The sequence below is a fragment of the Coregonus lavaretus genome, assembly GCF_964263955.1.
Source record: "Coregonus lavaretus genome assembly, chromosome: 17".
In the NCBI taxonomy this organism is placed as follows: domain Eukaryota; kingdom Metazoa; phylum Chordata; class Actinopteri; order Salmoniformes; family Salmonidae; genus Coregonus; species Coregonus lavaretus.
In genome coordinates, this window is record NC_140004.1 from 10,178,434 (window position 1) to 10,204,826 (window position 26,393).

General features: G+C 43.4%; 1 protein-coding gene across 8 annotated transcripts in view; it reads left to right on the top strand.

The window, feature by feature from the left end:
* Positions 1–25,806, top strand: part of LOC311144660 (acetyl-CoA carboxylase 2-like) — a 48,575-nt gene extending 22,769 nt beyond the window's left edge. For 4 of the 8 annotated variants that reach the window (XM_084180712.1, XM_084180711.1, XM_084180718.1 and 1 more), the window contains 37 exons: positions 110–260; positions 392–526; positions 860–1,006; positions 1,278–1,466; positions 2,476–2,576; positions 2,684–2,772; positions 2,880–3,004; positions 3,350–3,463; positions 3,672–3,785; positions 5,490–5,579; positions 5,659–5,777; positions 7,063–7,086; positions 7,653–7,793; positions 8,236–8,335; positions 8,649–8,759; positions 9,005–9,061; positions 9,558–9,599; positions 9,734–9,949; positions 10,520–10,675; positions 11,037–11,240; positions 11,530–11,685; positions 11,826–11,948; positions 12,105–12,374; positions 13,520–13,617; positions 13,907–14,027; positions 14,243–14,353; positions 17,351–17,494; positions 17,770–17,890; positions 18,109–18,205; positions 18,559–18,655; positions 18,900–19,035; positions 19,345–19,522; positions 19,728–19,852; positions 21,445–21,599; positions 22,863–23,033; positions 23,290–23,426; positions 23,514–25,806. In XM_084180712.1, the coding sequence (XP_084036838.1) occupies positions 110–260; positions 392–526; positions 860–1,006; positions 1,278–1,466; positions 2,476–2,576; positions 2,684–2,772; positions 2,880–3,004; positions 3,350–3,463; positions 3,672–3,785; positions 5,490–5,579; positions 5,659–5,777; positions 7,063–7,086; positions 7,653–7,793; positions 8,236–8,335; positions 8,649–8,759; positions 9,005–9,061; positions 9,558–9,599; positions 9,734–9,949; positions 10,520–10,675; positions 11,037–11,240; positions 11,530–11,685; positions 11,826–11,948; positions 12,105–12,374; positions 13,520–13,617; positions 13,907–14,027; positions 14,243–14,353; positions 17,351–17,494; positions 17,770–17,890; positions 18,109–18,205; positions 18,559–18,655; positions 18,900–19,035; positions 19,345–19,522; positions 19,728–19,852; positions 21,445–21,599; positions 22,863–23,033; positions 23,290–23,426; positions 23,514–23,640 (4,792 nt within the window). In that variant the 3' untranslated portion in view covers positions 23,641–25,806. The remainder of the gene's footprint in view (positions 1–109; positions 261–391; positions 527–859; positions 1,007–1,277; positions 1,467–2,475; positions 2,577–2,683; positions 2,773–2,879; positions 3,005–3,349; positions 3,464–3,671; positions 3,786–5,489; positions 5,580–5,658; positions 5,778–7,062; positions 7,087–7,652; positions 7,794–8,235; positions 8,336–8,648; positions 8,760–9,004; positions 9,062–9,557; positions 9,600–9,733; positions 9,950–10,519; positions 10,676–11,036; positions 11,241–11,529; positions 11,686–11,825; positions 11,949–12,104; positions 12,375–13,519; positions 13,618–13,906; positions 14,028–14,242; positions 14,354–17,350; positions 17,495–17,769; positions 17,891–18,108; positions 18,206–18,558; positions 18,656–18,899; positions 19,036–19,344; positions 19,523–19,727; positions 19,853–21,444; positions 21,600–22,862; positions 23,034–23,289; positions 23,427–23,513) is intronic. The other 4 variants (XM_084180714.1, XM_084180713.1, XM_084180715.1 and 1 more) reach the window with 4 other exon arrangements.
* Positions 25,807–26,393: the final 587 nt, after the last annotated feature.

Here is a 26,393-nt window from a genome sequence, read left to right on the forward strand (position 1 = left end):
TGGGACTTCCTGTCCAACTCAAATCTGAATGGATGGATGGACGGGCCATTAAGTCAATACTTTGGGAGTTGATGCTCCATCATAAACGTATGCACTTGTAACCCTCTAGCTACCGGATCACTGTTGGCAACAAGACGTGTGTGTTTGAGAAGGAGAAGGACCCCACTGTGCTGAGGTCGCCCTCTGCTGGTAAACTCCTGCAGTACCTGGTGGATGATGGAGGCCATATCTGTGCAGGGAACCCGTATGCAGAGATCGAGGTGAGCAGAGGATTCCATGAGAACATACTGTATGGTTACAAGTTTGGATATGACAATTATATCCTCATTAGATTGGTAGTCAGTCTTTGTGTGTGTGCGCACACGGACTGACTTCTGCATTATGGTTGCAGGTGATGAAGATGGTGATGACGCTGACGGTGGTGGAGTCAGGCTGTGTCCAGTATGTAAAGAGGCATGGGGCGGTGCTGGAGACTGGCTGTGTGGTGGCAAGATTGGACCTGGATGACCCCAGCAGCATCCATCCAGCAAGTCACCCCTTCACTAACTTCTATACAACTCTGGCTGTGTCTGAAATGGCACCCTATCCCCTATATACTGCACATGGCCTATATAGGGAATAGGGTGCCATTTCAGACTCAGCCTTTAATACAGCTATTATAGTAGGCAGCCTTTCATGAAATATCACATAATACAATACAAATCACATAGTACAAAAAATTATGCTATACGTTTAAAACATACATCATGTAAATCACACGCCTTCAGTCAGTCAATAGCAGGGACCCTATGACTTGGTGGTCAGTTCCACATTTGGAGGCTGTTTTTATCTGAACCCCGTCTTCCTGTGGATCTCCTAGGTGGAGCTGAACACGGCCTCCTTCCCGGCCCAGCAGCCGCTGCCTATCGTGGGGGAGAAGCTCCACCAGGTCTTCCACATGGTCCTGGAGAACCTGGTCAAGGTCATGGCTGGCTACTGCCTCACCGAGCCCTACTTCAGCAACAAGGTGAGGGCCTCCACCAACTGCAGCTGTGCAGCATGTACCAATACAGGGGCATACTGTGTTATTCCAGTTTGTCATTATTAGCAGATGATCAGATCTCACAACACCCCAAAGAAGTGCATTAACTTCTCTGGAACCACGTCAATCAAGTTGGAACGCGGGCAATAGAATGGCATGCCTTGTGCACACTGTAGAATAGGGATGTTGGTCGAGCTGTGGGATGGGGGTGTGATATTGGGGTGTGTGATGGCAGTATGTCCCCCTCCCCCTGCAGGTGAAGCAGTGGGTGGGCACCCTGATGAAGACCCTGCGGGACCCCTCGCTGCCCCTGCTGGAGCTCCAGGAGTTAATGACCAGCGTGGCCAGCCGCATACCGCCCAGCGTGGAGAAGGCCATCCGCAAGGTCATGGCCCAGTACGCCAGCAACATCACCTCGGTGCTCTGCCAGTTCCCCAGCCAGAGGGTGAGTGACTTAGCCTTAAGCTAAAGCAAACGCTCAAAGTATTTGAAACATTTCTAATAGTGGGTATTTGAACCAGGGGTTGGAACCGGTTCAGGGAACAGAACAGAAAACTGGAAAATAACAATCATTTTTAAGGAACGGAAACAGAACCGGGAACGAAAGTGATCTCTAGTTTTGCGGAACAGAATCATTATTTTAAAAGCATGGTTACCGGTTAATAACGTTATTTTACGTTCCGAGCATTTTTTTTCAGTCTCACAAATAACGCCAGCAAAGCACTCACTCTGTCACTCAGAAACGTTTCCTTCCAGTGTCTGCCTGCCAGCTAGTTATCGAGGATAGTTAAGGATACGATAGTTATCACGTTTCACATTGGATTTATTAACTACAAAAAGGTAAGATGGGTTTCGATTTCTTGTGCCGCTGTGCACACAAGCTTGTTAGCTAGCTCTGATCCATGGTGTTGAGCTAGCCTCTGCATTGAGCCAACTCTAGCCGCTATTAGCCGCTACTATATAGGAATCTAGCTAGTATATAGATAATTATGTAATTCAGTGAAGTAATGATAGGCCTACTTCTAATAGCCTAAACACATTATAATGCAAATCATATCATGATGCCCAGTGCTTCAAGCCAAGCCTCCTCCATGTCCGCCCATCTCTTTCGCTCTCTCCCCACCCCGCAGAATTTCAGTCGTATCTAACGCTCTACACTTGTCTGTGAGTCAAGCATGTAAACAACTAGCTTGCCCAGTCCATAGAAAGCTGCTCTATCTTCACTGATTGGTGGAGGAATTGAATGTGCTATATGTAAAAACGATATAAACTGGTACCCTTTTTTTCCAGTTCAGAACTTTATTAGGCTGGTCGGAACAGTGGAACAGAACAACAAAAAATAGTTGTTCTGTTCAGAACGAAACGATTGGAAAATAATTTTGGTTCCAACCCCTGATTTGAACCCAGGTCTGGTCTACAATAGACCTGGTGAATTGGTTTCCCATCCATTTCAGATTGCCTGTATCTTGGACAGCCACGCTGCCACCCTACAGAGGAAGGCCGACCGGGAAGTGTTCTTCATGAACACTCAGAGTATCGTCCAGCTGGTGCAGAGGTCACACTTCTCTTATTTCATCATCTAAATCATCACTCCATAACATACACGACTTAAGATATGATGTTTGATTGGATTGTAATAGTGGGTGGATGAATTTGCTGCAGGTACCGCAGTGGAATCCGAGGATACATGAAGTCTGTGGTGCTGGATCTGCTCAAGTGTTACCTTCAGGTGGAGATGCAGTTCCAGCAAGGTGATTGGTGTTTCACTGTGGATACAATCGAGACAATATCCTGCTGTTTGAGTTATTTTCTATTGCGGTGATGCGTTGTATGACCACATTTTTCCTTTCGTGAACAGCTCACTACGACAAGTGTGTGATCAACCTGAGGGAGCAGTACAAGCCTGACATGACCCCTGTGCTAGAGAGCATCTTTTCTCACGCCCAGGTCTCCAAGAAGAACGTCCTGGTCACTATACTCATCGTAAGGCTAATCTCTCTGTCACTCAACTAAACACCCACAGCTTCGCATCCACTTTGATGAAGAACAATGAAATGAAGCTTAAACATAAATTCAATATAAAGGAAACTGCATTGTGCTAATGTTTATGCTATTTTGGAGGGGTCAACCAACGCAACCTGCAAGCTGTTTCTCTCATTGACTTTGTCACTGGATAATGAAACCACACTGTCTTTTAAGATGGTGTAATGTTTTCAGTGAAAAACACATTGCAGTTTTCCGTAATCTGCAATTGATTGTGATGGGGACATGTTTCAAGTCTCACCAATGCTGATACGGAGTGTGCTGTGTGTCCCTGGTGATGTTTAGGATCAGCTGTGTGGGCGGGACCCCACCCTAGCAGACGAGCTGATGGTCATCCTGAACGAGCTCACACAGCTCAACAAGATGGAGAACTCCAAGGTGGCCCTGCGTGCCAGACAGGTACGTTTCGCAACCATATGTACTGAATGATGTTTTCCCACAACGGAGTGTACCGTTCTTCAACATTCTAAGACCCCCAGTTAGTCTGGTAAGACCCCCACTCAGGTAAGATGATATATGTTATTCACTTAGATAGGCACTACATATTGTAGTTTAGTAGCTTCAAAACAACATACTGTTTATTGATGGACAAGTGTGTATTTTGCAGGTTTTGATTGCTTCCCACCTGCCCTCTTATGAACTGAGGCACAACCAGGTGGAGTCCATCTTTCTGTCTGCCATTGACATGTATGGACACCAGTTCTGCCCAGAGAACCTGAAGGTGAGCATAATCTTTCCCACGATTTATCCAAAACAGCTACAGTGAGGGGAAAAAAGTATTTGATCCCCTGCTGATTTTGTACGTTTGCCCACTGACAAAGAAATGATCAGTCTATAATTTTAATGGTAGGTTTATTTGAACAGTGAGAGACAGAATAACAACAAAACAATCCAGAAAAACGCATGTCAAAAATGTTATAAATTGATTTGCATTTTAATGAGGGAAATAAGTATTTGACCCCTCTGCAAAACATGACTTAGTACTTGGTGGCAAAACCCTTGTTGGCAATCACAGAGGTCAGACGTTTCTTGTAGTTGGCCACCAGGTTTGCACACATCTCAGGAGGGATTTTGTCCCACTCCTCTTTGCAGATCTTCTCCAAGTCATTAAGGTTTCGAGGCTGACGTTTGGCAACTCGAACCTTTAGCTCCCTCCACAGATTTTCTATGGGATTAAGGTCTGGAGACTGGCTAGGCCACTCCAGGACCTTAATGTGCTTCTTCTTGAGCCACTCCTTTGTTGCCTTGGCCGTGTGTTTTGGGTCATTGTCATGCTGGAATACCCATCCACGACCCATTTTCAATGCCATGGCTGAGGGAAGGAGGTTCTCAACCAAGATTTGACGGTACATGGCCCCGTCCATCGTCCCTTTGATGCGGTGAAGTTGCCCTGTCCCCTTAGCAGAAAAACACCCCCAAAGCATAATGTTTCCACCTCCATGTTTGATGGTGGGGATGGTGTTCTTGGGGTCATAGGCAGCATTCCTCCTCCTCCAAACACAGCGAGTTGAATTGATGCCAAAGAGCTCAATTTTGGTCTCATCTGACGACAACACTTTCACACAGTTCTCCTCTGAATCATTCAGATGTTCATTGGTGAACTTCAGACGGGCATGTATATGTGCTTTCTTGAGCAGGGGGACCTTGCGGGCGCTGCAGGATTTCAGTCCTTCACGGCGTAGTGTGTTACCAATTGTTTTCTTGGTGACTATGGTCCCAGCTGCCTTGAGATCATTGACAAGATCCTCCCGTGTAGTTCTGGGCTGATTCCTCACCGTTCTCATGATCATTGCAACTCCACGAGGTGAGATCTTGCATGGAGCCCTAGGCCGAGGGAGATTGACAGTTATTTTGTGTTTCTTCCATTTGCGAATAATTGCACCAACTGTTGTCACCTTCTCACCAAGCTGCTTGGCGATGGTCTTGTAGCCCATTCCAGCCTTGTGTAGGTCTACAATCTTGTCCCTGACATCCTTGGAGAGCTCTTTGGTCTTGGCCATGGTGGTGAGTTTGGAATCTGATTGATTGATTGCTTCTGTGGACAGGTGTCTTTTATACAGGTAACAAACTGAGATTAGGAGCACTCCCTTTAAGAGTGTGCTCCTAATCTCAGCTCGTTACCTGTATAAAAGACACCTGGGAGCCAGAAATCTTTCTGATTGAGAGGGGGTCAAATACTAATTTCCCTCATTAAAATGCAAATCAATTTATAACATTTTTGACATGGGTTTTTTCTGGATTTTTTGTTGTTATTCTGTCTCTCACTGTTCAAATAAACCTACCATTAAAATTATAGACTGACCATTTCTTTGTCACTGGGCAAACGTACAAAATCAGCAGGGGATCAACATTTTTTTTCCCCTCACTGTATTTTTGTTATACTTCCATAAGATCTGAAGGATAATATTGCTTTACTCCTCGGCAGAAACTCATCCTGTCTGAGACCTCCATCTTTGATGTCTTGCCCAATTTCTTCTACCACTCCAACCGGGTGGTGTGCATGGCTGCCTTGGAGGTGAGCATAGTGAATAGCATAAACTTGACATGGCGTCATCCTGATGTAGATTTTAGCTAAAAAACTCCCTTCCCTATAGGTGTACGTGCGAAGGGGCTACATTGCTTACGAGCTGAACAGCCTCCAGCATCACCAGTTGCAGGACGGGACGTGTGCTGTAGACTTCCAGTTCATGTTGCCCTCGTCCCACCCCAACAGGTACCCAGCCACCGCAGACACCAGTTCTCTACCAGTGTCACAAAGCAGCTCTACAACAAACATATACACTACCCTATAATGTCCCAACTCTGGAGTTCAGATTATTTAGAGCGTTGCCACTTTCAATACAAGGCTTCCATAGCTGCCAGTTACAAGTCTTCCAATGCTGCCAACTATCCCCTTATGCCAAAAAGTGACCTGTAAAAAGTCTGAGTTGAGATAGAAGGAACATGGTGGGTGCAATTTGTAATAGACTGAGGGATTAGAAAACAGACCGGAAAGACGGTTAGTTTACAACCTAAAGTTACAACTGTGCCATTATGATAACTCATTCATTCAAATAAAGTTGGTTATACATTGTTAGCTAATTTACTTTTCACCACATAAGGATTTGAATTATGCTCAAGCAATGTGAATGGAAATATTTTGTATATTTGTTAGTGAATGAGCCAATGGAGTTGTATTTTTTTTTTTTTAAATGTTACGTCTTAATACCATTTCTCTGCAGTCCAATATTCCTCTGGTTCTCATTGATTTGCTCCTGTTTCCCATTTCTCCCCATCAACAAGCGAGAGATTCACCCGAGTGATTCACTCAGCTCGAACCAACACGTAATCCACTCTACTCTACATGCTCAGCATCTCTGAGATCATGTTGTTCAGTCTCTATACTGAGAGCGCTAATAGGGCCTGTAAACCCTGGTCATGGTACAGTCTGTGTGCTGCTTCCTTTTGTGCAGAGCGGTAGACCATCTCTGTCCTTCCTGACACCCCATAACCCTCTCCCCTTTGGGACAAGCCCTTCAATGTAATCATTTCCCCACTGCCATTTTGGGGCAAACCGTCAGACAGAAGTAAACTATTGGGATTGACTCCCAAGATGCCAAAGCTCCAATTCCACAAACCAGGAAACTGACTTCTGTTTTGGTTTTTACATTTTCTTAAAGATTGTTTTTTAAAAGAGATTTTCACAGTTGCGAAAATTCAATTCACTGAAAGGCTTGACTTTCAGCTTTCCCCTCGGCTCTGTCCTGTTTTGTTAGAAGTCAGGTTTCGTAATTGCAACTTGATAAATCACAATGGATCTCAATCACACCCAGTAGTTAAAATAAAATTACCCATTTGCTACTTTCAACTTTTTAACTTCAGAATGATTTTTCATGGTAATTATTAATGTGTGCAAAGCTAGAGTATGTCATAAAGTGCTTTGTTAACTAATAAGAATGCATTGTGGTCGAGGTTGATCATCCACTGCTTACATTCACCTGTCAATGATCTGATTTCAGAGGGAGCAGCCCTACTCTGAACAGGTAGAGTACAGCTCCTCCTTCCAGGCAGCCTGCCACACTGTGTCTGGCTCCGTCTGTGTATGTCTCCTAGCAATGCATGGCTGAATGCACTGTTTTGCTTTTCCCCATCTTTTTTGAAAACCATAAACCTCTGCTGAGGGACTCCAACACGTCCTTCCTAATTTATATATCTTTTTTTTATTTTTTTTGCCTTTCTCAACTTTCATAGAGATAAGTAGCTTTTGAGAAGCACATTTACTTTGTCTGACCTACTGTTTGCAATGTGCGTTTTAAAACCTTTTTTTGTGACAAAAAGCGGATTCTGTATTCTTCAGTTGCAGATTTGACCCTCATAGGCCACTATAGTAATCTGCCCTGCCTCTTTCAATCAATCATAATCAGTTATACACAATCAGTCAGTCAGTTCATATCAAACGTATTATCAAACAAAACATGTCTAGTAAACAAAGATATTGCTGTCTCTTATGCTTTGTGGAAAGAAAACAGGTACAGTATGCTATACCATTGCTCCCAGTACCCACCTCAACCCTACCCAGGAGTCACCAGTGTGTCGTCCCTTCCCTCAGGTTGGCGATGCAGGTGAACAGTGTGGGACAGTTTGAGATGAGGCGGCAGGGTAGCGAACTCTTCCTAGATGGGGCGCTCTCTCCCCCCTGTCAGCGCATGGGGGCCATGGTGGCCTTCCAGTGTTTCGAAGACTTCAAAAGGTAAAAAACACAGAGAACAACTCTTGGATGTCTGGTTTGCATGGTAATATAGGGTAATAATAAGCCTTGTCCTGACCTGAGGCCAGTTCAACAAGGCTTCTGTTTGCAGTGAACTTGTTGCCAGAATGACAATTTCAGTTGAACGATTTGAATAAACATTCCAAAATGTTATGGTGGAACATCAAACAGCTACTTTCTGGAAGGATTACTGTGGCTTTCTAGCGACAATATTCAAATTGAAAACGACTTAGCTATTCCTACTAAATATACTAGAATGTCTACATGGCCACCTGATTATTTTTAGCGGCAGTTTAGACCCGAAACAGACACGTTCGTCGCACACAATCTTCTCAGACTGTTAGCTAACGTTAGCGAACGGTCGCGGCTAACACAAAACAAATGGAATATTAGGTGTGTGTCCATCTGCTGGGTGTGTGTGCAGGAACTTTGATGAGGTCATCTCCAGTTTTGCTGACCCGCTCCAGGAGAGCCCGCTTTTCCCCGAGTCCTGCTCCAGCCTCTACGAGGAGGATAACTGCAAGGTGACCATGTGATGGGATCGTGTTAGAGGCTTTATGGAACTTTTGCTTCAGGGGGTGCTCTTGAGCCACAAAGGGTCCACTAAATAGACATAAATATTGTCCAGAAATTACCTCATTAGAACAAAATAAAACTAATGATTTGTGTGGTTTCATGAGATAAGAAATGTATATTATATAATATTGATATCATCTTTGCATATGAACTATACAGCTAACATCTCATAGAGTATCTTTTAAGAGTATAATTTGGTATACGAGGTGAAGGCTGAGATTTCTCACTAAGCTGTGATTGATTATTTCCCTTGCGCTCCAGCAGAACATGAGGGAGAACCCAATCCACATCATCAATGTGTCCATCAAGTCAGCGGACACAGAGGATGATGATACCTTGGTCACAGCCTTCGCTGCCTTCGCCCAGTCTAAGGTCAGCAGCATGGTTTATCCCACCAAACTCTTACAGTATAATTATGGCTGGGCTTTTTCTCATAGGGGTGAATCCTATCTTCTGCTCATGTTGAATTTGAACTTAGTCTCCAATTGACCTCAACACATGATTAAGTGAATATTTGACTTAAGTGGAAGTTAAGATTCACCTGTTCATTCTTATCCCAGTGTGTCCTATGATTTCTGCACTAGGATTATACTTGATATGATCATTTCTTATTACAGAAAGATGTACTCTTTGACCACGGCATCCGAAGGATCACGTTTTTAGTCGCACAGAGGGTAAGATGTTTCTACAAGACCATTTGAAATAGCCTCGTACGACCATCCAGATCTCGCAAGCTTACATTTATTTTACGTGGAATCCATGTGTAAGCTCGCGAGATCAAGATTGTCGTACAAGATCAGGATTGTCGTACGAGGCTACATTTGAAATTCCCTTTGCTGTTGTTGAATACAACTGTGAGTAGTGCTCCGTCATCGCTTACCACTAATCTTACCATTAATCTTACTATTAACTTATTTTTAATCTACTTTGGATTTACTATTAATATACTATTAACTTAATATTAACTTACTATTAAACTATGGCTAATAAAAGCCGGGTCGTTCCATTAGTGCACACCACAGCAAAGGATTTTGCAACGGAAAACGAAAACGAGCGTTTCTTATTGGACAACTTCAGGTAGTCCCTCCCTGTTTCCGTTAATTTTCTTGCGTTTGGTGCCTAATGAATACGACCAAGATGAGTCTAATTTTCCTCTTTGATTTTTACCAGAGGGAATTTCCCAAGTTCTTCACTTTCAGAGCCAGAGACGGGGTAAAAAAACTACTTCTTTACAAAAAATTGTTTTCACAATAACCAGACATTTAACCAGACTGTTCATATACATGAACAGCCTTAAAACACTAGTAAACCCACTCTCTAACCACCTGTGTGCGTCTCTCCCCCAGTTCCAGGAGGACCGTATCTACAGGAACCTGGAGCCTGCTCTGGCCTTCCAGCTGGAGCTGAACCGCATGCGGAACTTTGACCTGACGGCCGTGCCCTGTGCTAACAGCAAGATGCACCAGTACCTGGGCGCTGCCCGCGTGCAGGAGGGCGCCGAGGTCACAGACTACCGCTACTTCATCCGAGCCATCATGCGCCACTCTGACCTCATCACAAAGGTACGGGGGGGGTATACACCAAAGGTACGGGGGGGGGTATACACCAAAGGTACGGGGGGGGTATACACCAAAGGTACGGGGGGGGTATACACCAAAGGTACGGGGGGGGTATACACCAAAGGTACGGGGGGGGTATACACCAAAGGTACGGGGGGGGGGTATACACCAAAGGTACGGGGGGGGTATACACCAAAGGTACGGGGGGGGTATACACCAAAGGTACGGGGGGGGTATACACCAAAGGTACGGGGGGGGGTATACACCAAAGGTACGGGGGGGGGGTATACACCAAAGGTACGGGGGGGGTATACACCAAAGGTACGGGGGGGGTATACACCAAAGGTACGGGGGGGTATACACCAAAGGTACGGGGGGGTATACACCACACGAGCGCAAGAGTGCAGGGGTGGAAGGAGGTCCCTTACAAAAAATCTATTCTAAACAGGAGTTAAAAATACATGTATTGATTTTACTCCCTTACATTGAAGATAAATCATTTATGTCTTGCTTGAAATATGACTTTTCTCTCATAACACTTGGAGCCCTTTCTTTCTCTCTCTCTCTGTCTAGGAAGCGTCATTTGAGTACCTGCAGAACGAGGGTGAGCGTCTTCTCTTGGAGGCCATGGATGAGCTAGAGGTGGCCTTCAGCAACACCAAATGGCGCACCGACTGCAACCACATCTTCCTCAACTTTGTTCCGACCGTTATCATGGACCCCTCCAAGGTCAGTGTGCCTGTGCCTGTGCTCTCTGTGCTGTTGGCTCCTCCATTACAAGTGATTGACGACGATCCATTTAGTAATATTCCATCTTGAAAGGGGCTATGTGGATCCTTTGCCACCAGGGGTGCTCCTGATCCAAAAATGGGTTCCCTAAATGTACAGAAATATTGTCCAGAAATTAACTCATTGGACAGAAGGGGCACACCTGCCCCATGCCCACGAGGAAAATCATATATTGTTTGCCTAACACTAAGCATTGTGTGGTTTCATGAGCTAATTAAAGTGATCAATGTTATCTCATAATGTGTATATGAACTACAGTATGTGTTGCCTCTGTGTCCTGTCTAACCCCTTTCCCCTTTAGATTGAGGAGTCAGTGCGCTCCATGGTGATGCGTTACGGCAGTAGGCTGTGGAAGCTCCGGGTGCTCCAGGCCGAGCTGAAGATCAACATCCGACTGACGCCCGTTGGGATTGCCATCCCAATCCGTCTGTTCCTCACCAACGAGTCAGGATATTACCTGGACATCAGCTTGTATAAGGAGGTCACCGACCCCACAACGGGACAGGTAGGTCGATCAGGAAGAGCATTATAAACTGGCACACAGGCTGGGATCAGCTCACTGGTTTATTGGAGCTACAGAACATTGGCACACAGATTGGTGCACAATGCACAGCCAGAGAAATAGTGTTGAATTAGCAGTGCAGCAGGGTCTACAATTCCTAAATGCTTCACAGGGCATTCATAAAGACTACATAAATCATTTATAAGCACAACCTTCTATTTTAGTTTCTCTATCCGTTCAATGCAATGAGCTGCAGCTGACATCTGACCTCCGTCTCCCCTCTGACCTCTAGATCATGTTCCAGTCGTACGGGGACAAGCAGGGCCCTCTGCATGGCATGCTCATCAACCATCCCTATGTCACCAAGGACCTGCTGCAGTCCAAACGTTTCCAGGCCCAGACCCTAGGCACCACCTACGTCTACGACTTCCCAGAGATGTTCCGACAGGTGGGGTGCCTCTCTCTCTTTCTCTTTCTCTTTCTCTTTCTCTTTCTCTTTCTCTTTCTCTCTCACACTTGCCCCTTCCACTTTTTTAACTGCAGGGGCTTTTATATTTGAATCCGTGTTTTACCTTTTGTGTCTCATAGGCCCTCTTTAAGCTGTGGGGTCCGGGGGACAGTTACCCTAAAGACGTGCTGATGTGCACCGAGCTGGTGCTGGACCCGCAGGACCGACTGGTGCAGATGAACCGCCTGCCTGGAGACAACCAGGTAGAACACAGCATGCTCACGTGGATTGGAACTACAACATATTCTAGTGTTACAGAGACGAGCAGGGCCCTCTTTCTTTTGAAACCCCCTATGCTGTCCCGAAACCCCCATGTCAATCCCGAATACCCTACTTCACTCTCTCTCCCTCTCTCCCAGGTGGGAATGGTAGCCTTCCGGATGCGGATGAAGACGCCAGAGTATCCCGAGGGCCGCGACATCATCGTCATCTGCAACGACATCACCTACATGATTGGCTCGTTCGGGCCCCAGGAGGACCAGCTGTTCCTGCGGGCGTCGGAGATGGCCCGGGCCGAGGGCATTCCACGCATCTACATCTCAGCCAACAGCGGGGCGCGCATTGGCCTGGCTGAGGAGATACGACACATGTTCCAGGTGGCCTGGATCGACCCACATGACCCTTACAAGGTGACTCATCACCAGTCACTACTTACCAGTAGATTCTACAGTGTATGTAAGACCTTTTTACAAGGACTATTGAGTTGAGCATGCCAGCTATTGAGTTATCTTCATTAGCCTTGTAAAAAGGTATTTGGGTGTAGGGTTGTAACTTGTAAGGGCATACCATGCTAGAAAGGGGGGAAAAACACCCTCGCTGGAAATGGTCATTTGAAATGTAATTGATTTGCGGCAGCAGAGGTCATGGCAATGCAAATGAATTACATTTCTAAAGATTTTTCCTTTTCTGACTTAGCGTTATTCCTTCCTGTTACACTGAAATAGTTTGTTAAATAATTCACGTATCTGTGCGTCTCCCAAAAGGTTGTACGTTTTTTGGGATTTAAGTAACGGACAGAGTCCCGATCTGCATAGTCAGAGATCTTTATTCATTGAGAATTCTAAAACAAAATGGTGGTACAATCCTTTTATACACATAAGTCATACGAAAAATCCTGCTCCCCCCCCCCTAGGTATTTTCCCACTATACACATCTTGTAAGCACACACACACTTCGGTTGAGCTCATGTTTTCCTCTGCTATCCTGACCATTAGGTCACACACTGTTCTTATCTTTTCCTACTCCTTGCTCGGCCAGGTGGCAAACTTCAGTTATCGCATCCTCACAATATCCTGCATACTCCTCAAAAAGTCTTAACAGTTTCTCTCCTCCCTAAATTGGGAGGCCCCTTTATCTTGGTTTAGACAGTTCTCCTTTGTTGTCTGGTCTAACTCTTACTCACATTGCTAAATAGTAGCTCAATGTCATAGTCTTTACTGGTCCTACACTCACACATTCTAACACATTTCACACAGTTTCAGGGTGTAATAAATTGTCATTAATAATTAATCTATCACTTCCCTTCGTGTGACACCTCTGGTAAACCTACACCTGGCAAAGCTGATTGTTACCATGTGCTGGTGGCATGGTCTACTATGTTGGGAAGACAGACTGGCGATCAGAAGAGTGGGTGTGATATTGATATTCTCTGTGGGGCATAATGGAAAGGTGTAATCATGTTGTAACCTCTATCAACCTCTACACAGACATGCCCTGTTTCTGTGTGAGCCCACTTTCTTGGAACTGATGACTGTTTGTTTGTCTCCACCTGTAGGGTTTCAAGTATCTGTACCTGACGCCCCAGGACTACACCCGCATCAGCTCCTCCAACGCTGTCCACTGCCACCACGTGGAGGAGGGCGGGGAGTCCAGGTAGAACACGCATACCCTTCACCTGAGGGATATACTATAAAGCAGGATCAATGAGTTAGCCAGCTAACTTTGAAAAGCAACCAGAAAGAACTATTGATTTGATTGTTTATTAAAAAAGCTCAAAATATTAAGGCAGGTTTGCCAGCTAACTGCTTGAACCTGCTTTGTAGGATACCCCTCTGGTGCTAGTCACCCTTATCAACTAGCACAGCTAACAAACACAGTATGTTATCCCAGAGGTTCGCTGACTCTCTCTTTCACTCTCCCCATCCCATCGGCTGGACTCCAGGTACATCATCACTGACATCATAGGGACCGAAGAGGGTCTTGGGGTGGAGAACTTGAGAGGATCAGGCACCATCGCCGGGGAGACTTCCCAGGCCTACGACGAAATCATCACTATCAGCATGGTCAGGAGGACACGTCACATCACCACAACGTGCCTACAGACACACACACACACACACACACACACACAAACACACACAGACGCACACAGACATACATACACACAGACACACACACATAGACACACGTCTCTTTGTCTGGGGTTAGATACCCCAGGTGGTTAGGCATACCATGCTTCATGGCTTATGTTAAAGCCATGGTACTGTTTGTGCTGCAGGTGACGTGCCGTGCCATTGGAATCGGGGCTTATCTAGTGCGTCTGGGGCAGAGGATCATCCAGGTGGAGAACTCCCACATCATCCTGACCGGGGCTGGAGCCCTTAACAAGGTATGTCTCTGTCCCTACTGCTTGGATTCATCATGCGTTTTAAAACTCTTTGAGACTTATACAGGAAGTAAACACAGGCCCACTGTTAGGATAACTATGGAGCTCGTATGTTCAAAATAATATACAGTGAGGGAAAAAAGTATTTGATCCCCTGCTGATTTTGTACGTTTGCCCACTGACAACGAAATGATCAGTCTATAATTTTAATGGTAGGTTTATTTTAACAGTGAGAGACAGAATAACAACAAAAATATCCAGAAAAACGCATGTCAAAAACGTTATAAATTGATTTGCATTTTAATGAGGGAAATAAGTAATTGACCCCCTCTCAATCAGAAAGAGTTCTGGCTCCCAGGTGTCTTTTATACAGGTAACGAGCTGAGATTAGGAGCACACTCTTAAAGGGAGTGCTCCTAATCTCAGTTTGTTACCTGTATAAAAGACACCTGTCCACAGAAGCAATCAATCAATCAGATTCCAAACTCTCCACCATGGCCAAGACCAAAGAGCTCTCCAAGGATGTCAGGGACAAGATTGTAGACCTACACAAGGCTGGAATGGGCTACAAGACCATCACCAAGCAGCTTGGTGAGAAGGTGACAACAGTTGGTGCGATTATTCGCAAATGGAAGAAACACAAAATAACTGTCAATCTCCCTCGGCCTGGGGCTCCATGCAAGATCTCACCTCGTGGAGTTGCAATGATCATGAGAACGGTGAGGAATCAGCCCAGAACTACACGGGAGGATCTTGTCAATGATCTCAAGGCAGCTGGGACCATAGTCACCAAGAAAACAATTGGTAACACACTGCGCCGTGAAGGACTGAAATCCTGCAGCGCCCGCAAGGTCCCCCTGCTCAAGAAAGCACATATAAAGGGCCGTCTGAAGTTTGCCAATGAACATCTGAATGATTCAGAGAACTGGGTGAAAGTGTTGTGGTCAGATGAGACCAAAATGGAGCTCTTTGGCAACAACTCATCTCACCATGTTTGGAGGAGGAGGAATGCACCTATGACCCCAAGAACACCATCCCCACCGTCAAACATGGAGGTGGAAACATTATGCTTTGGGGGTGTTTTCTGCTAAGGGGACAGGACAACTTCACCGCATCAAAGGGACGATGGACGGGACCATGTACCGTCAAATCTTGGGTGAGAACCTCCTTCCCTCAGCCAGGGCATTGAAAATGGGTCGTGGATGGGTATTCCAGCATGACAATGACCCAAAACACACGGCCAAGGCAACAAAGGAGTGGCTCAAGAAGAAGCACATTAAGGTACCTAGCCAGTCTCCAGACCTTAATCCCATAGAAAATCTGTGGAGAGAGCTGAAGGTTCGAGTTGCCAAACGTCAGCCTTGAAACCTAAATGACTTGGAGAAGAGCTGCAAAAAGGAGTAAAACAAAATCTCTCCTGAGATGTGTGCAAACCTGGTGGCCAACTACAAGAAACGTCTGACCTCTGTGATTGCCAACAAGGGTTTTGCCACCAAGTACTAAGTAATGTTTTGCAGAGGGGTCAAATACTTATTTCCCCCATTAAAATGCAAATCAATTTATAACATTTTTGACATGCGTTTTTCTGGATTTTTTTGTTGTTATTCTGTCTCTCACTGTTCAAATAAACCTACCGTTAAAATTACAGACTGATAATTTCTTTGTCAGTGGACAAACGTACAAAATCAGCAGGGGATCAAATACTTTTTTCCCTCACTGTATGAAAATATGTTTTTTAACTAAAATACCCCTTTAACCCTCATACTATCAACATATTTTACATACATGGATTACCAACTGGGGTCATTTTGACAAACTATTGAAAACTATTGGAAAAAGCAACAATCATAGCAAAATATCAACTTAATTCTTATCAAAACCTCTTAGACATATACACATTTAAAAAACTGACATATTTTAGCAATTACAGTTAATTAGCATACGCAACCCTCTTAACTCTGCCCAGATTCTATTTCCCCTAGCCCCTGAGTTGACAGACATGGCTGTCCCCAGTACAGTATACTGTATATTGAATTGAACCAAATCCAACTGTATTTAAAGTGCATAAAAAAATGCAATACACTTTACATATTGCTGTCAGACTAAATAGACTATCAAATGAAAATATGAATGAAAATATGAATGTTACCTTCATTAATTTGCATATTTTTTCCAAAGTAGTAGTACTAAAAAGCTGATTTACCATCATTTGATTGTAGTATCATTTAGTTTTTCAGTATTTTGAAGTAAATATTAATTCTGACATATGTGCCATTTAAAGCGGCAGTACACCAAAAAATAAAATACTTAATTTTATTGACCAAAGGTTTTTCATCCATTGATCATGAGAGACAATTACCAAAAATATGGCTTAGTTTTATTGATTTACTTACCGCAAAGACAGCATTAGCATCACTTCTAGTGAAACAAGGGGAGTGGTAGGGCTTATGGCAGGATGCTTCTAAAAGCATGCCCAAATCCTCAGTCACTTCAAACCAAATGTTATAGCAACCAAAACACCATAGAAAGTTGCACATATAAAATATTGGAGGATATTATAGGAATTTTGGTATTTATAAAACATTTCCCGTAGAATAACTATATGGATAACTTGTAATTATGTCTCCAGAGAAACCTAAATTCAAATAAAGGTCCTATTTATCAAATTACTATAGGCGGATTAGGTGTTTTTGGCCGGGGTTTAAAATGACCCCAAAGGACTTTTTTCAAAGTCCATATTGATACAGAAACACTAAACAATTATTTTGATTTATTAAGAACAAGTTGATTGACAAAGTCATGAAAAATATAAAGAATTGAATAAATCACCTTTGGGCTATGATCAAAAATAAAATGACAGTTAAGGAGTCTCATATTTCATAAGTAGTGAAACTATTTTTTAGAAACTATTTTAAATCGTTATAACTGCAATGTACTATAATCCTCTGGATAAGTGGAGCGTTTCCAGTGTCCTTGTTAGTGAAGCTGTTGTCATTACAGGTTCTGGGTCGAGAGGTGTACACCTCCAACAACCAGCTGGGAGGCGTCCAGATCATGCACAACAATGGAGTGACACACACTACAGTGCCCGATGACTTTGAGGGCGTTTTCACTATCCTGAAGTGGCTCTCCTATATGCCAAAGGTACATTAGAAAAAGAGGAAGACCAGATCTGAGCCCGTATTCATAAAGATTCGCAGAGAAGGAGTGCTATTCTAGGATCACATCCCCCCGTCCATATAATCATATTCATTATGATCTAATGGACAAAACTGATCCTAGATCAGCATTTTCACTCTGAGACGTACATTTGGCAAGACAGCCCAAACAGATCTCGGACCAGGCTAAAGATGTCCTGTAACTCAGCCGACCAACCCCCAGATAGGAGTTCTCAGAACATTGTTCTACTCTGGTTTCAGAACAAGCACTCTCCGGTGCCGGTGATCCCACCCAAGGACCCAGTGGAGAGGGAGATCGAGTTCACCCCCACCAAGGCTCCCTATGACCCCCGCTGGCTACTGGCCGGGAGGCCCCACCCCAGTGAGAGACACACTCTGCAGCATACGCAACCCTCTTAACTCTGCCCAGATTCTATTTCCCCTAGCCCCTGAGTTGACAGACATGGCTGTCTCCAGTGCAGTATACTGTATATTGAATTGAACCAAATCCAACTGTATTTAAAGTGCATAAAAAAATGCAAGACACTTTACATGTTGCTGTCAGACTAAATAGACTATATTTGTGTGTGTTGTATTTAGCTGTAAAAGGGGCCTGGCAGAGTGGATTCTGTGACCATGGCTCGTTCATGGAGGTGATGGGGTCTTGGGCCCAGACAGTAGTGGTGGGCAGAGCCAGGTTAGTGTACTGTATACACACACACACACACACACACAATATAAATGCTTACAGAAGACATATGGGTAACAATTTCTTAAAACCTGCATGTACAATGCATTATTACATTTTAAGATATATCATATGCGTGTTTGACCCCGTTATGTCTTATAATCATCTCATAATGACCCTTACTAAATATCAGTCATTTCGAGTCAGTTGAAAAATGTTGATACATAGAGAGACATAACATTTTAAGTGTTATTATGTATGTTTATAACAACTTGTAAAGCATTATACCTGCAGGATATGGAATCACTGACATGTAAGCGCTCCGAAGGCAGACTGCCAACTAATTTGTAACAACACCACAGGTTAGGAGGGATTCCCCTTGGTGTCATCGCTGTGGAAACACGCACTGTTGAGGTGGCTATCCCGGCCGATCCAGCAAACTTGGACTCTGAGGCCAGAGTGAGTGGCTTTGTGTCCTCATTGTATGTTGTGTGCATTAGTGATTATGTAATGGACCTGCTTGTGTCGTATGCCAAGGCGACATGTTAGTAAGCCATCATTCATTTCATTTTGATGCCTTCCATCATTTCGAAAAGGGAAACATGATCTGTCAAGGTAACACAGACTCATTCGACACCTGCAGCAGAGTTTAGCATCCCTCTGTGTGTGCACGTTTGTGTGTGTGTGTCTCTCGCTCTCTCAGCTGGTGCAGCAGGCCGGTCAGGTGTGGTTCCCGGACTCTGCCTTCAAGACAGCCCAGGCCATCCGTGACTTCAACCGTGAGCGGCTGCCTCTGATGGTGTTCGCCAACTGGAGAGGCTTCTCCGGGGGAATGAAGGGTACTGACTGGCCAACCTGGGTTCAAATACTATTCAAAATCATTTCAAATACTGTATCTGTGCTGGATTGAGCTTGCCTGTTGCAATGGGACCACTAGAACATCTCAAGTGCAAATCATGCCCACCTGGCACTCCAGCCAGACTAAAGCAAACGCTCAACGCATTTGAAAGATTTCAAATAGTATTTGAACCCTGGTCTGGTGCTGACTGGAACACCCCCACTACAACACAGTGTTTTCTTTCTAAATCTCAAAATAATATTGTAAATATTGGTGTTAACACAACTGCACGTCCGTTTCTTTCTTTCAGACATGTACGACCAGGTGCTGAAGTATGGGGCCTATATCGTGGACGGCCTGCGTGAGTTCCGCCAGCCTGTGTTGATCTACATCCCACCGCACGCTGAGCTGAGGGGGGGATCCTGGGTGGTGATCGATCCCACCATCAACCTTCTGTGCATGGAGCTCTACGCAGACAGGGAGAGCAGGTGGGCCTTTTTACATTGCAGGGCAGCTTCTCTCCAAAGTCAATGTGAATGAGCTGCTCTCTTACTCCTTTCTCTCTTTTACTCTCCCTCTCTCTCATCCCCTTTCCCTCTTGTCTCATCTCCATCTCTCTTCTCATCACGACCTGTCCCTCTCTTTTCCCCTCTCTTTCTCATCCACTCTCCCCCTCCCCTCTCCCTGTTCAAGGGGTGGTGTGCTCGAGGCAGAAGGCACTGTGGAGATCAAATATCGCAGGAAGGACCTGTTGAAAACCATGCGCCGGATCGACTCGGTCTATGCCGGTCTGGCTGAACAGCTTGGTAAACAGCCTGGTAAACTCTTTCAACACTACCTATAGTTCCACCCATATGTACAATAGGCATCGTGTTTTCTTTTAGTTAGCATTGTTAAAAAAAAAATCTAAATCATGTTTTTCAAGTTATGTTATGATATTTGAAGGAAACTAGATCAAAGTATGATGACCAAAGTATGAAAAATGACTGTTGCTTCTATATTGATAAAGTTTGATCAAAATTACTGGTCCCCTCCCCCATGTCAAACACTTTATTAAGGGGACAAGATGACATCACCTTAACTCTAATTTTAATACACCAATGGTAACATGATATTTTCTTACCTAATTTAAATAAGTACCACCTTGTAACCAAAATCGGAGAAGTTGTGTTTGCAGAGTGGCGTGGTTTATATAGCTAGATAGCTACTCAACTGGTGCCAAAATGTGACTGTAGGGTGTCAGCAAATATAATTTAAAGTTGACCCTATTCATCTATGGCAAAAATACTATGTTTCCCCTTTCATCTGTATCTGGTGTTGGCTAGTTACTGGTTAGTTACTGGCTAGCTATGTCTTCAGCCAACATGGAACAAAAGGGGGGTCGTTCAAAAGTCTGACGCAGTTGTCAAGTCAGCACATCTGTCAGTTTTGCTGTGAACCGCATCACAAGAGACATGCCAAACGGGAGATGTATATCTTTTTTGATGTTATTGATGCAATTTCAATATTTCAGTTGCTTTCTGTATCACCAAATTAGCTTGAGATGATTTTACTGCAACACTACTCACTGCATCCAAGTTCCTTGCGTTTCAAAGAGCTGTCAGTCAAGGTCATGAATATAAACTCCCCGCCCACTCAGCCTGTCTTTTCAAACTTCCTGGTAGTTAGTCATGAGAGAAAAAGTACTTTTTAGAATGACTGTTCAGGACCTTTTAAAGTTTTGCCATGTCTAGAGTCCAGTGGTGTAAAAATACTTTAAAGTACTACTTAAGTAGTTTTCTGGGGGTATCTGTACTTTACTATTAATATTTTTAACTACTTTTACTTTTACTCCACTGCAATCCTAAAGAAAATAATATACTTTTTACTCCATGCATTTTCCATGACACCCAAAAGTACTTGTTACATTTCGAATGCTTAGCAGGACAGGAAAATTGTCCTGGTGGCTCACTAAACACAAATGATTTGTTTGTAAATGAGTGTGGCCTGGCTATTCGTACATTTTAAAAACAAGAAAATCGTGCCGGCTGGTTTGCTTAACATAAGGAATGTGAAATGATATATACTTTTTCTTTTGATACTTAAGTATGTTTAAAACCAAATCCTTTTAGACTTTTACTCAAGTAGTATTTCACTGGGTGACTAACTTTTACTTGAGTAATTTTCTATGAAGGTATCTTTACTTTTACTCAAGTATGACAAGTGGGTACTTTTTCCACCACTGCTAGTCACAGGATTTCGTCAACCGTTCAGAAAACAACTGGGTCGTGTTCATTAGGCACCAAACGAAAGGAAACAGGGCAAGACTTCCTGGACTTTCCATTGTAAAATGTTTTTAAACATCTTTCATTCTGTGTCCTAATGAACATGATAAGGAGACATTGGTTAATAAATCCTCTTGACTGGCCAGATACACCGGAGCTGACGGACAAACAGCGGCGGGACCTGGAAGCCAAGCTGAGGGCCAGAGAGGAGTTCCTGCTGCCCATCTACCACCAGGTGGCAGTGCAGTTTGTGGACCTCCACGACACCCCTGGTAGAATGCAGGAGAAGGGTGCCATCACGGTAAAAAAAAAAAAACTTCCCTCCCTTTGTGTTTTACAACAACAGTCTGTGTTATGATCAGGGGTTGGAACCAAAATTATTTTCCAATCGTTTCGTTCTGAACAGAAACTTTAAAAAAAAATCCTTCCGTTCCACTGTTCGACCAGCAAAATAAAGTTCTGAACCAGTTTGAAAACAAAAAAAGTTAGTTTATACCTTTCTGTACCTATTTAATCCTCAGAAATCATTTTTATTTTTTTATTTAGCTCAACATTTAAATGACTTCACCAATCAGTGCGACTAGAGCAGCTTGCTATAGAGCGGACAAGCTATAGTTGTTTACATGGAATGGACAGACAAGTGTAGGGCGCGAGATGCGACTGAAATTTTGCAGGTGGGGAAAGAGTGAGAGAGGGTGGAGGAGGCTTGGCTTGAAGCGCTGGGCATCTTGTTTTGACATGGATTATCTGAATTAAGCACACAGAATTATACCTACAGAAGAGCAGCTTCTATGAAGAAACTTTGAATGTCTTCCAAGAGTTGGATTAACATTGGACCAGAGCTAGCTAGTTAACCTTTTTTTAGTTAATAAATCCAGTGTGGAATGTGATAACTATAGTGTCCTTAACTAGTATTGAAAAACGTAATCCATTCTTCTCTAATTAAAAATCTCTCTCCCTAATTTCTGAATCACGCTTGTAACGTCAATAGACTACAGTAGTTTATGCTTCAGAGGGGGAGGGGCAGGTAGCCTACAGCTGGCAGGCAGACAGTGGAATACATTTCTGAGTGACAGCGTGAGGGCTTTGCATAGGTGCTTTGTTGCATTTGTTTTTGGTACTGTAAAAAACACCCGGAACATAAAATGACGTTATTAACCGGTTGCCATGCTTTTAAAATGACAGTTCTGTTCCAGAACAGTGTAGATCAATTTCGTTCCCGGTTCTGATTCTGTTCCTTGAAAGATTCCGTTCTTTTCTGGTTTTTGGTTCTGTTCTCTGAACCGGTTCCAACCCCTGGTTGTGATAGTCAATCAAACAAGGGAAGGTGCCAAAGCAAACCCTGCAAAGCAAAATAAAGTTAAATGAGAACTCAAAGGGAGCACATGGGCAGACAGGAGGAGATGCATGTGTGATGCCCGGTCCCATTCTCCGCACCTGCAATTGGACAGGGGCATTAGTGTCCCTCACTCTATGGTCTATGTAACCCAATGGTGGTCTATGTAACCCGATGGTGGTCTATGTAACCCGATGGTGGTCTATGTAACCTGGTGGTCTCATGCAGGACATCCTGGACTGGAAGAATGTGCGGAGCTTCTTCTACTGGCGTCTGCGGCGCCTCCTGCTGGAGGGTGTGGTAAAGTGTGAGGTCCTGCAGGCCAACCCAGAGCTAAGTGACGGCCACATCCAGTCCATGCTGCGGCGCTGGTTCGTGGAGACAGAGGGCACAGTCCAGGTATGGATATCACAACGTAATGGCTCTGTTCATGTGATACAAGATGGGTTATCCTATTGTAATGGAGTACCCCTGTCTGAAACATGTAATCCCAATTGTTGCCCTCGGAACATAGTTATTTTTGGTCCAATGTTTAAAATGTTGGGTTACTGCGTGGGGGACCTGGGTTCGAATCCCACTGGTTACACAATCTATTCCACTCCAATCCATGGTGTGTAGAAGTGTTTTAGAGTTAGGTTCTGTGCTTAATTTCCAGGCGTACCTTTGGGACAACAACAAAGCGGTGGTGGAGTGGCTGGAGAAGCATTTGGCCAAAGAGGACGGCACACGATCTGCCATCAGCGAGAACATCAAGTACCTGAAGAGGGACCACGCCTTGAAACACATCCACAGGTACATACACACACACACATTACTACACATTAATGTACTGTGTGCATATAATCCTATTGTATGTATGTACTGTGTGTGTTATGCCAGCATTGTGCAGGCCAACCCTGAGGTGACCATGGACTGCATCATCCACATGAGCCAGTCCATCACTCCATCCCAGAGGGCCAAGATCTCCCACCTGCTGGCCACGATGGACGGCACGGCCCCCAGTTAAACTCCAGATCTGAGCTGAGCTGCCCCAATGCCTTACACAGGAAATCCCTCAAGTTCTAGCATAGAAGAGAGACTGGATAAGTAGGGGTGTGGACCTAGGGACAGGGGGGGCACATTCAGCATCTGCCTATCGGTGCCGCCTGCTTTCTATTGTAACCAGCTGAGACAATAAAGCTAAGACGCCAAAGAAGCCAAAAACGTGTCTAATTCTCAGGATTAGGGCTGGTTCGGCTGCTCAGACACTGTAACCATGCAGCACTAAACATGCACTACATCACGCGTCCCTGCCGTGGGCATTTTTTAAAATTTTCTTGAGCGGATGGTCGGGGGGCTGGAACATAGTTATAAAAAAATGTATACACTGCAAATTGACCGAAAGAATCCCAAACAGATCTAGTATTTGACAAAACAGAATCATTTCAAACCTTGATTACATTGGGATGTGATCACTTATGCCTCTCTGTTTATGCGTGGGAATACTTGGGAACAGATTTCCTACCTTAAAATCCCTTTGAGCTGATTTCCTGGCGATTTTAGTCTAATGTCCAACAACGGAAATTATAAAAATGTCTGTACAAACCTATGGAGCTTTTATGCACATTTAAAACAATTATAGTTCCAAACATATAAACGGTATCAAAAAGCTGTATACAAGCAACCTATTCTAGACCGGTCTACACGTTTTAAAGTTTGAATGGTGTTTCTAGCTTAAACGGTTGAAGACTAGTTACGGGCAAACATTTACCATTCAAGTCTATGGCCATTGAAGTACATTGGGATTTATGTAAATGTTGTTGTAGTGTGAAAAGTATAAGTAGTATCAAAACTAAATGTTTCAAGCAACCTGACAAGTGGCAGTACAGGTTCCAGTGGAATAATAATAATGTGTGAACAGTTTTCAGCGAGCACACCTAATTATCAAAAGTACAAACCCTTCCCAGCTGATGCTACAGGCAGGCTAAAGCAAATGGTCAAAGTATTTGAACCCAGTTCTGGTCCCATGTATCCGTTAACATTGCTATGATCAGAGGGAACCACCACTACTCGTTAGCATTTCAGATTCACATTATCAATAGGATTGTAAAACCCATATGTTTGAAAAATGGAACATCCGAAAACATGAATTGAATGGATTGGACCATGTGCCTTTTATCAGTATTCTATCAAGCTTCTCATTGCTACCGCTGTACACTGGCATTTGACAACAGGAGTGACCAGGGTTTTTTCTATGATGTGTTGATCATTCTGTTCATATCTGGGCGAATGTGTGCCGACCTTTGAATGTACACCAGCCAGGGGCCGAACAAAGCCCTCATTTGTGTACCATATCAAATATGTTTTTTTAAAATGTTAATTATGTGCCAGTGCAAAGATATTACACAAGCCTGTCTGGGGGTTGGTTGATGTGTAGCCTTTACTTCAGTATGTATCCTTGTGACAATATCGACCAAAAAAAATACCCATTTAAATTACATTAAGTTTAATTAATTTCATTTAATTTACTGAATCATTTCAGTGACACAATGGTCTAGTAGGGAATTTTCATTTTTTCCCCGGCATTAATTTAATCCAAAGATGAATTATGTCAGTATTGTCCTTAAAAGACTAACCTGTGCAATTTAAAAGTCAGGTAATACTTTTTTTTTTAATTAACCAGTGTTTATTTGTGTGCCCTTGAATTTCTTTCTTTGTATTATTGGTTTTTGACTGAATAACAAATACACCTGTGTTTTTCCTGAGTCATTTCATTTGTATTTTTTTGTTGTCTGTGCTGGAGTCTGAGTGAATAATACAATATAAATGCTAGTGGATAAATTCACACCCATAGTATTTGTATAATAATCATTTGGAAGAAATTGACGTTCAAATATGATTTATGATTACTTTTGGTCTGTGATATGAATGTGTACGTGTTTATTGTTTTTAATATAATGCTGATTGTTGCTTAAACTCAGGTGAACAGGGGCAGAGAAGGGTATAATGGGTAGATTACAAAATTGTAACCGAGAGACCCCAAGCCATTCTGCTGCTGTTGCCTTCATCAAAATACCAGATATCGATTTGAAATTGTCAATAATATATGTAAAATACCTGCCATGTACTTACTATACATTACCCTAATAAGGGGTATCTGTAAATAAATGGAATGAATCTGTTTTCAGCAAGACACTGAATGTGGCACCTTTTTTATTTACCCATTGATTTAATTATTTTTGCATAATTTTACAGTACATGTAGCCTGACATCCTCCCAAAAATAATGTGAATAATTCAATGAATATAATATATTCTGACTGATTTTAGCATATTTTGAAATACTGAAATTTGTAAAATGGTCTACAAATGCTATTATTAGACAGATTTTGGCGTTTTGGAATGTATGGGTAAATACTGTTTAAGAAACAAAAGCTTTTCAGTGGAGATCGCAGTGATTTGAAACAAACAAAAATATTTACAGTAAACAGTGCTTGATAAATTCCTCCCCTTCTCCAGCTGCCATTTATAAATATAAATAAAACATCACAGTAATACTGCCTAGCACAATACAGACAACGGATAAAGAACAGGGAACTAACAGTACCATGGTAAGGCTTACAAACACAGGAAAGTCAACATTGTACAAAACTGGCAGAGAGAGTACGTGTTGCCTGCTAGGTTTGTGTACTACAGTGTAGGACAGCTCAAGTCTTTGCTTGACAAAGTTCCCCCAGAGACGTCAGTATATTTTAGTCAATTTCCTCCCGAATTTCAGTTG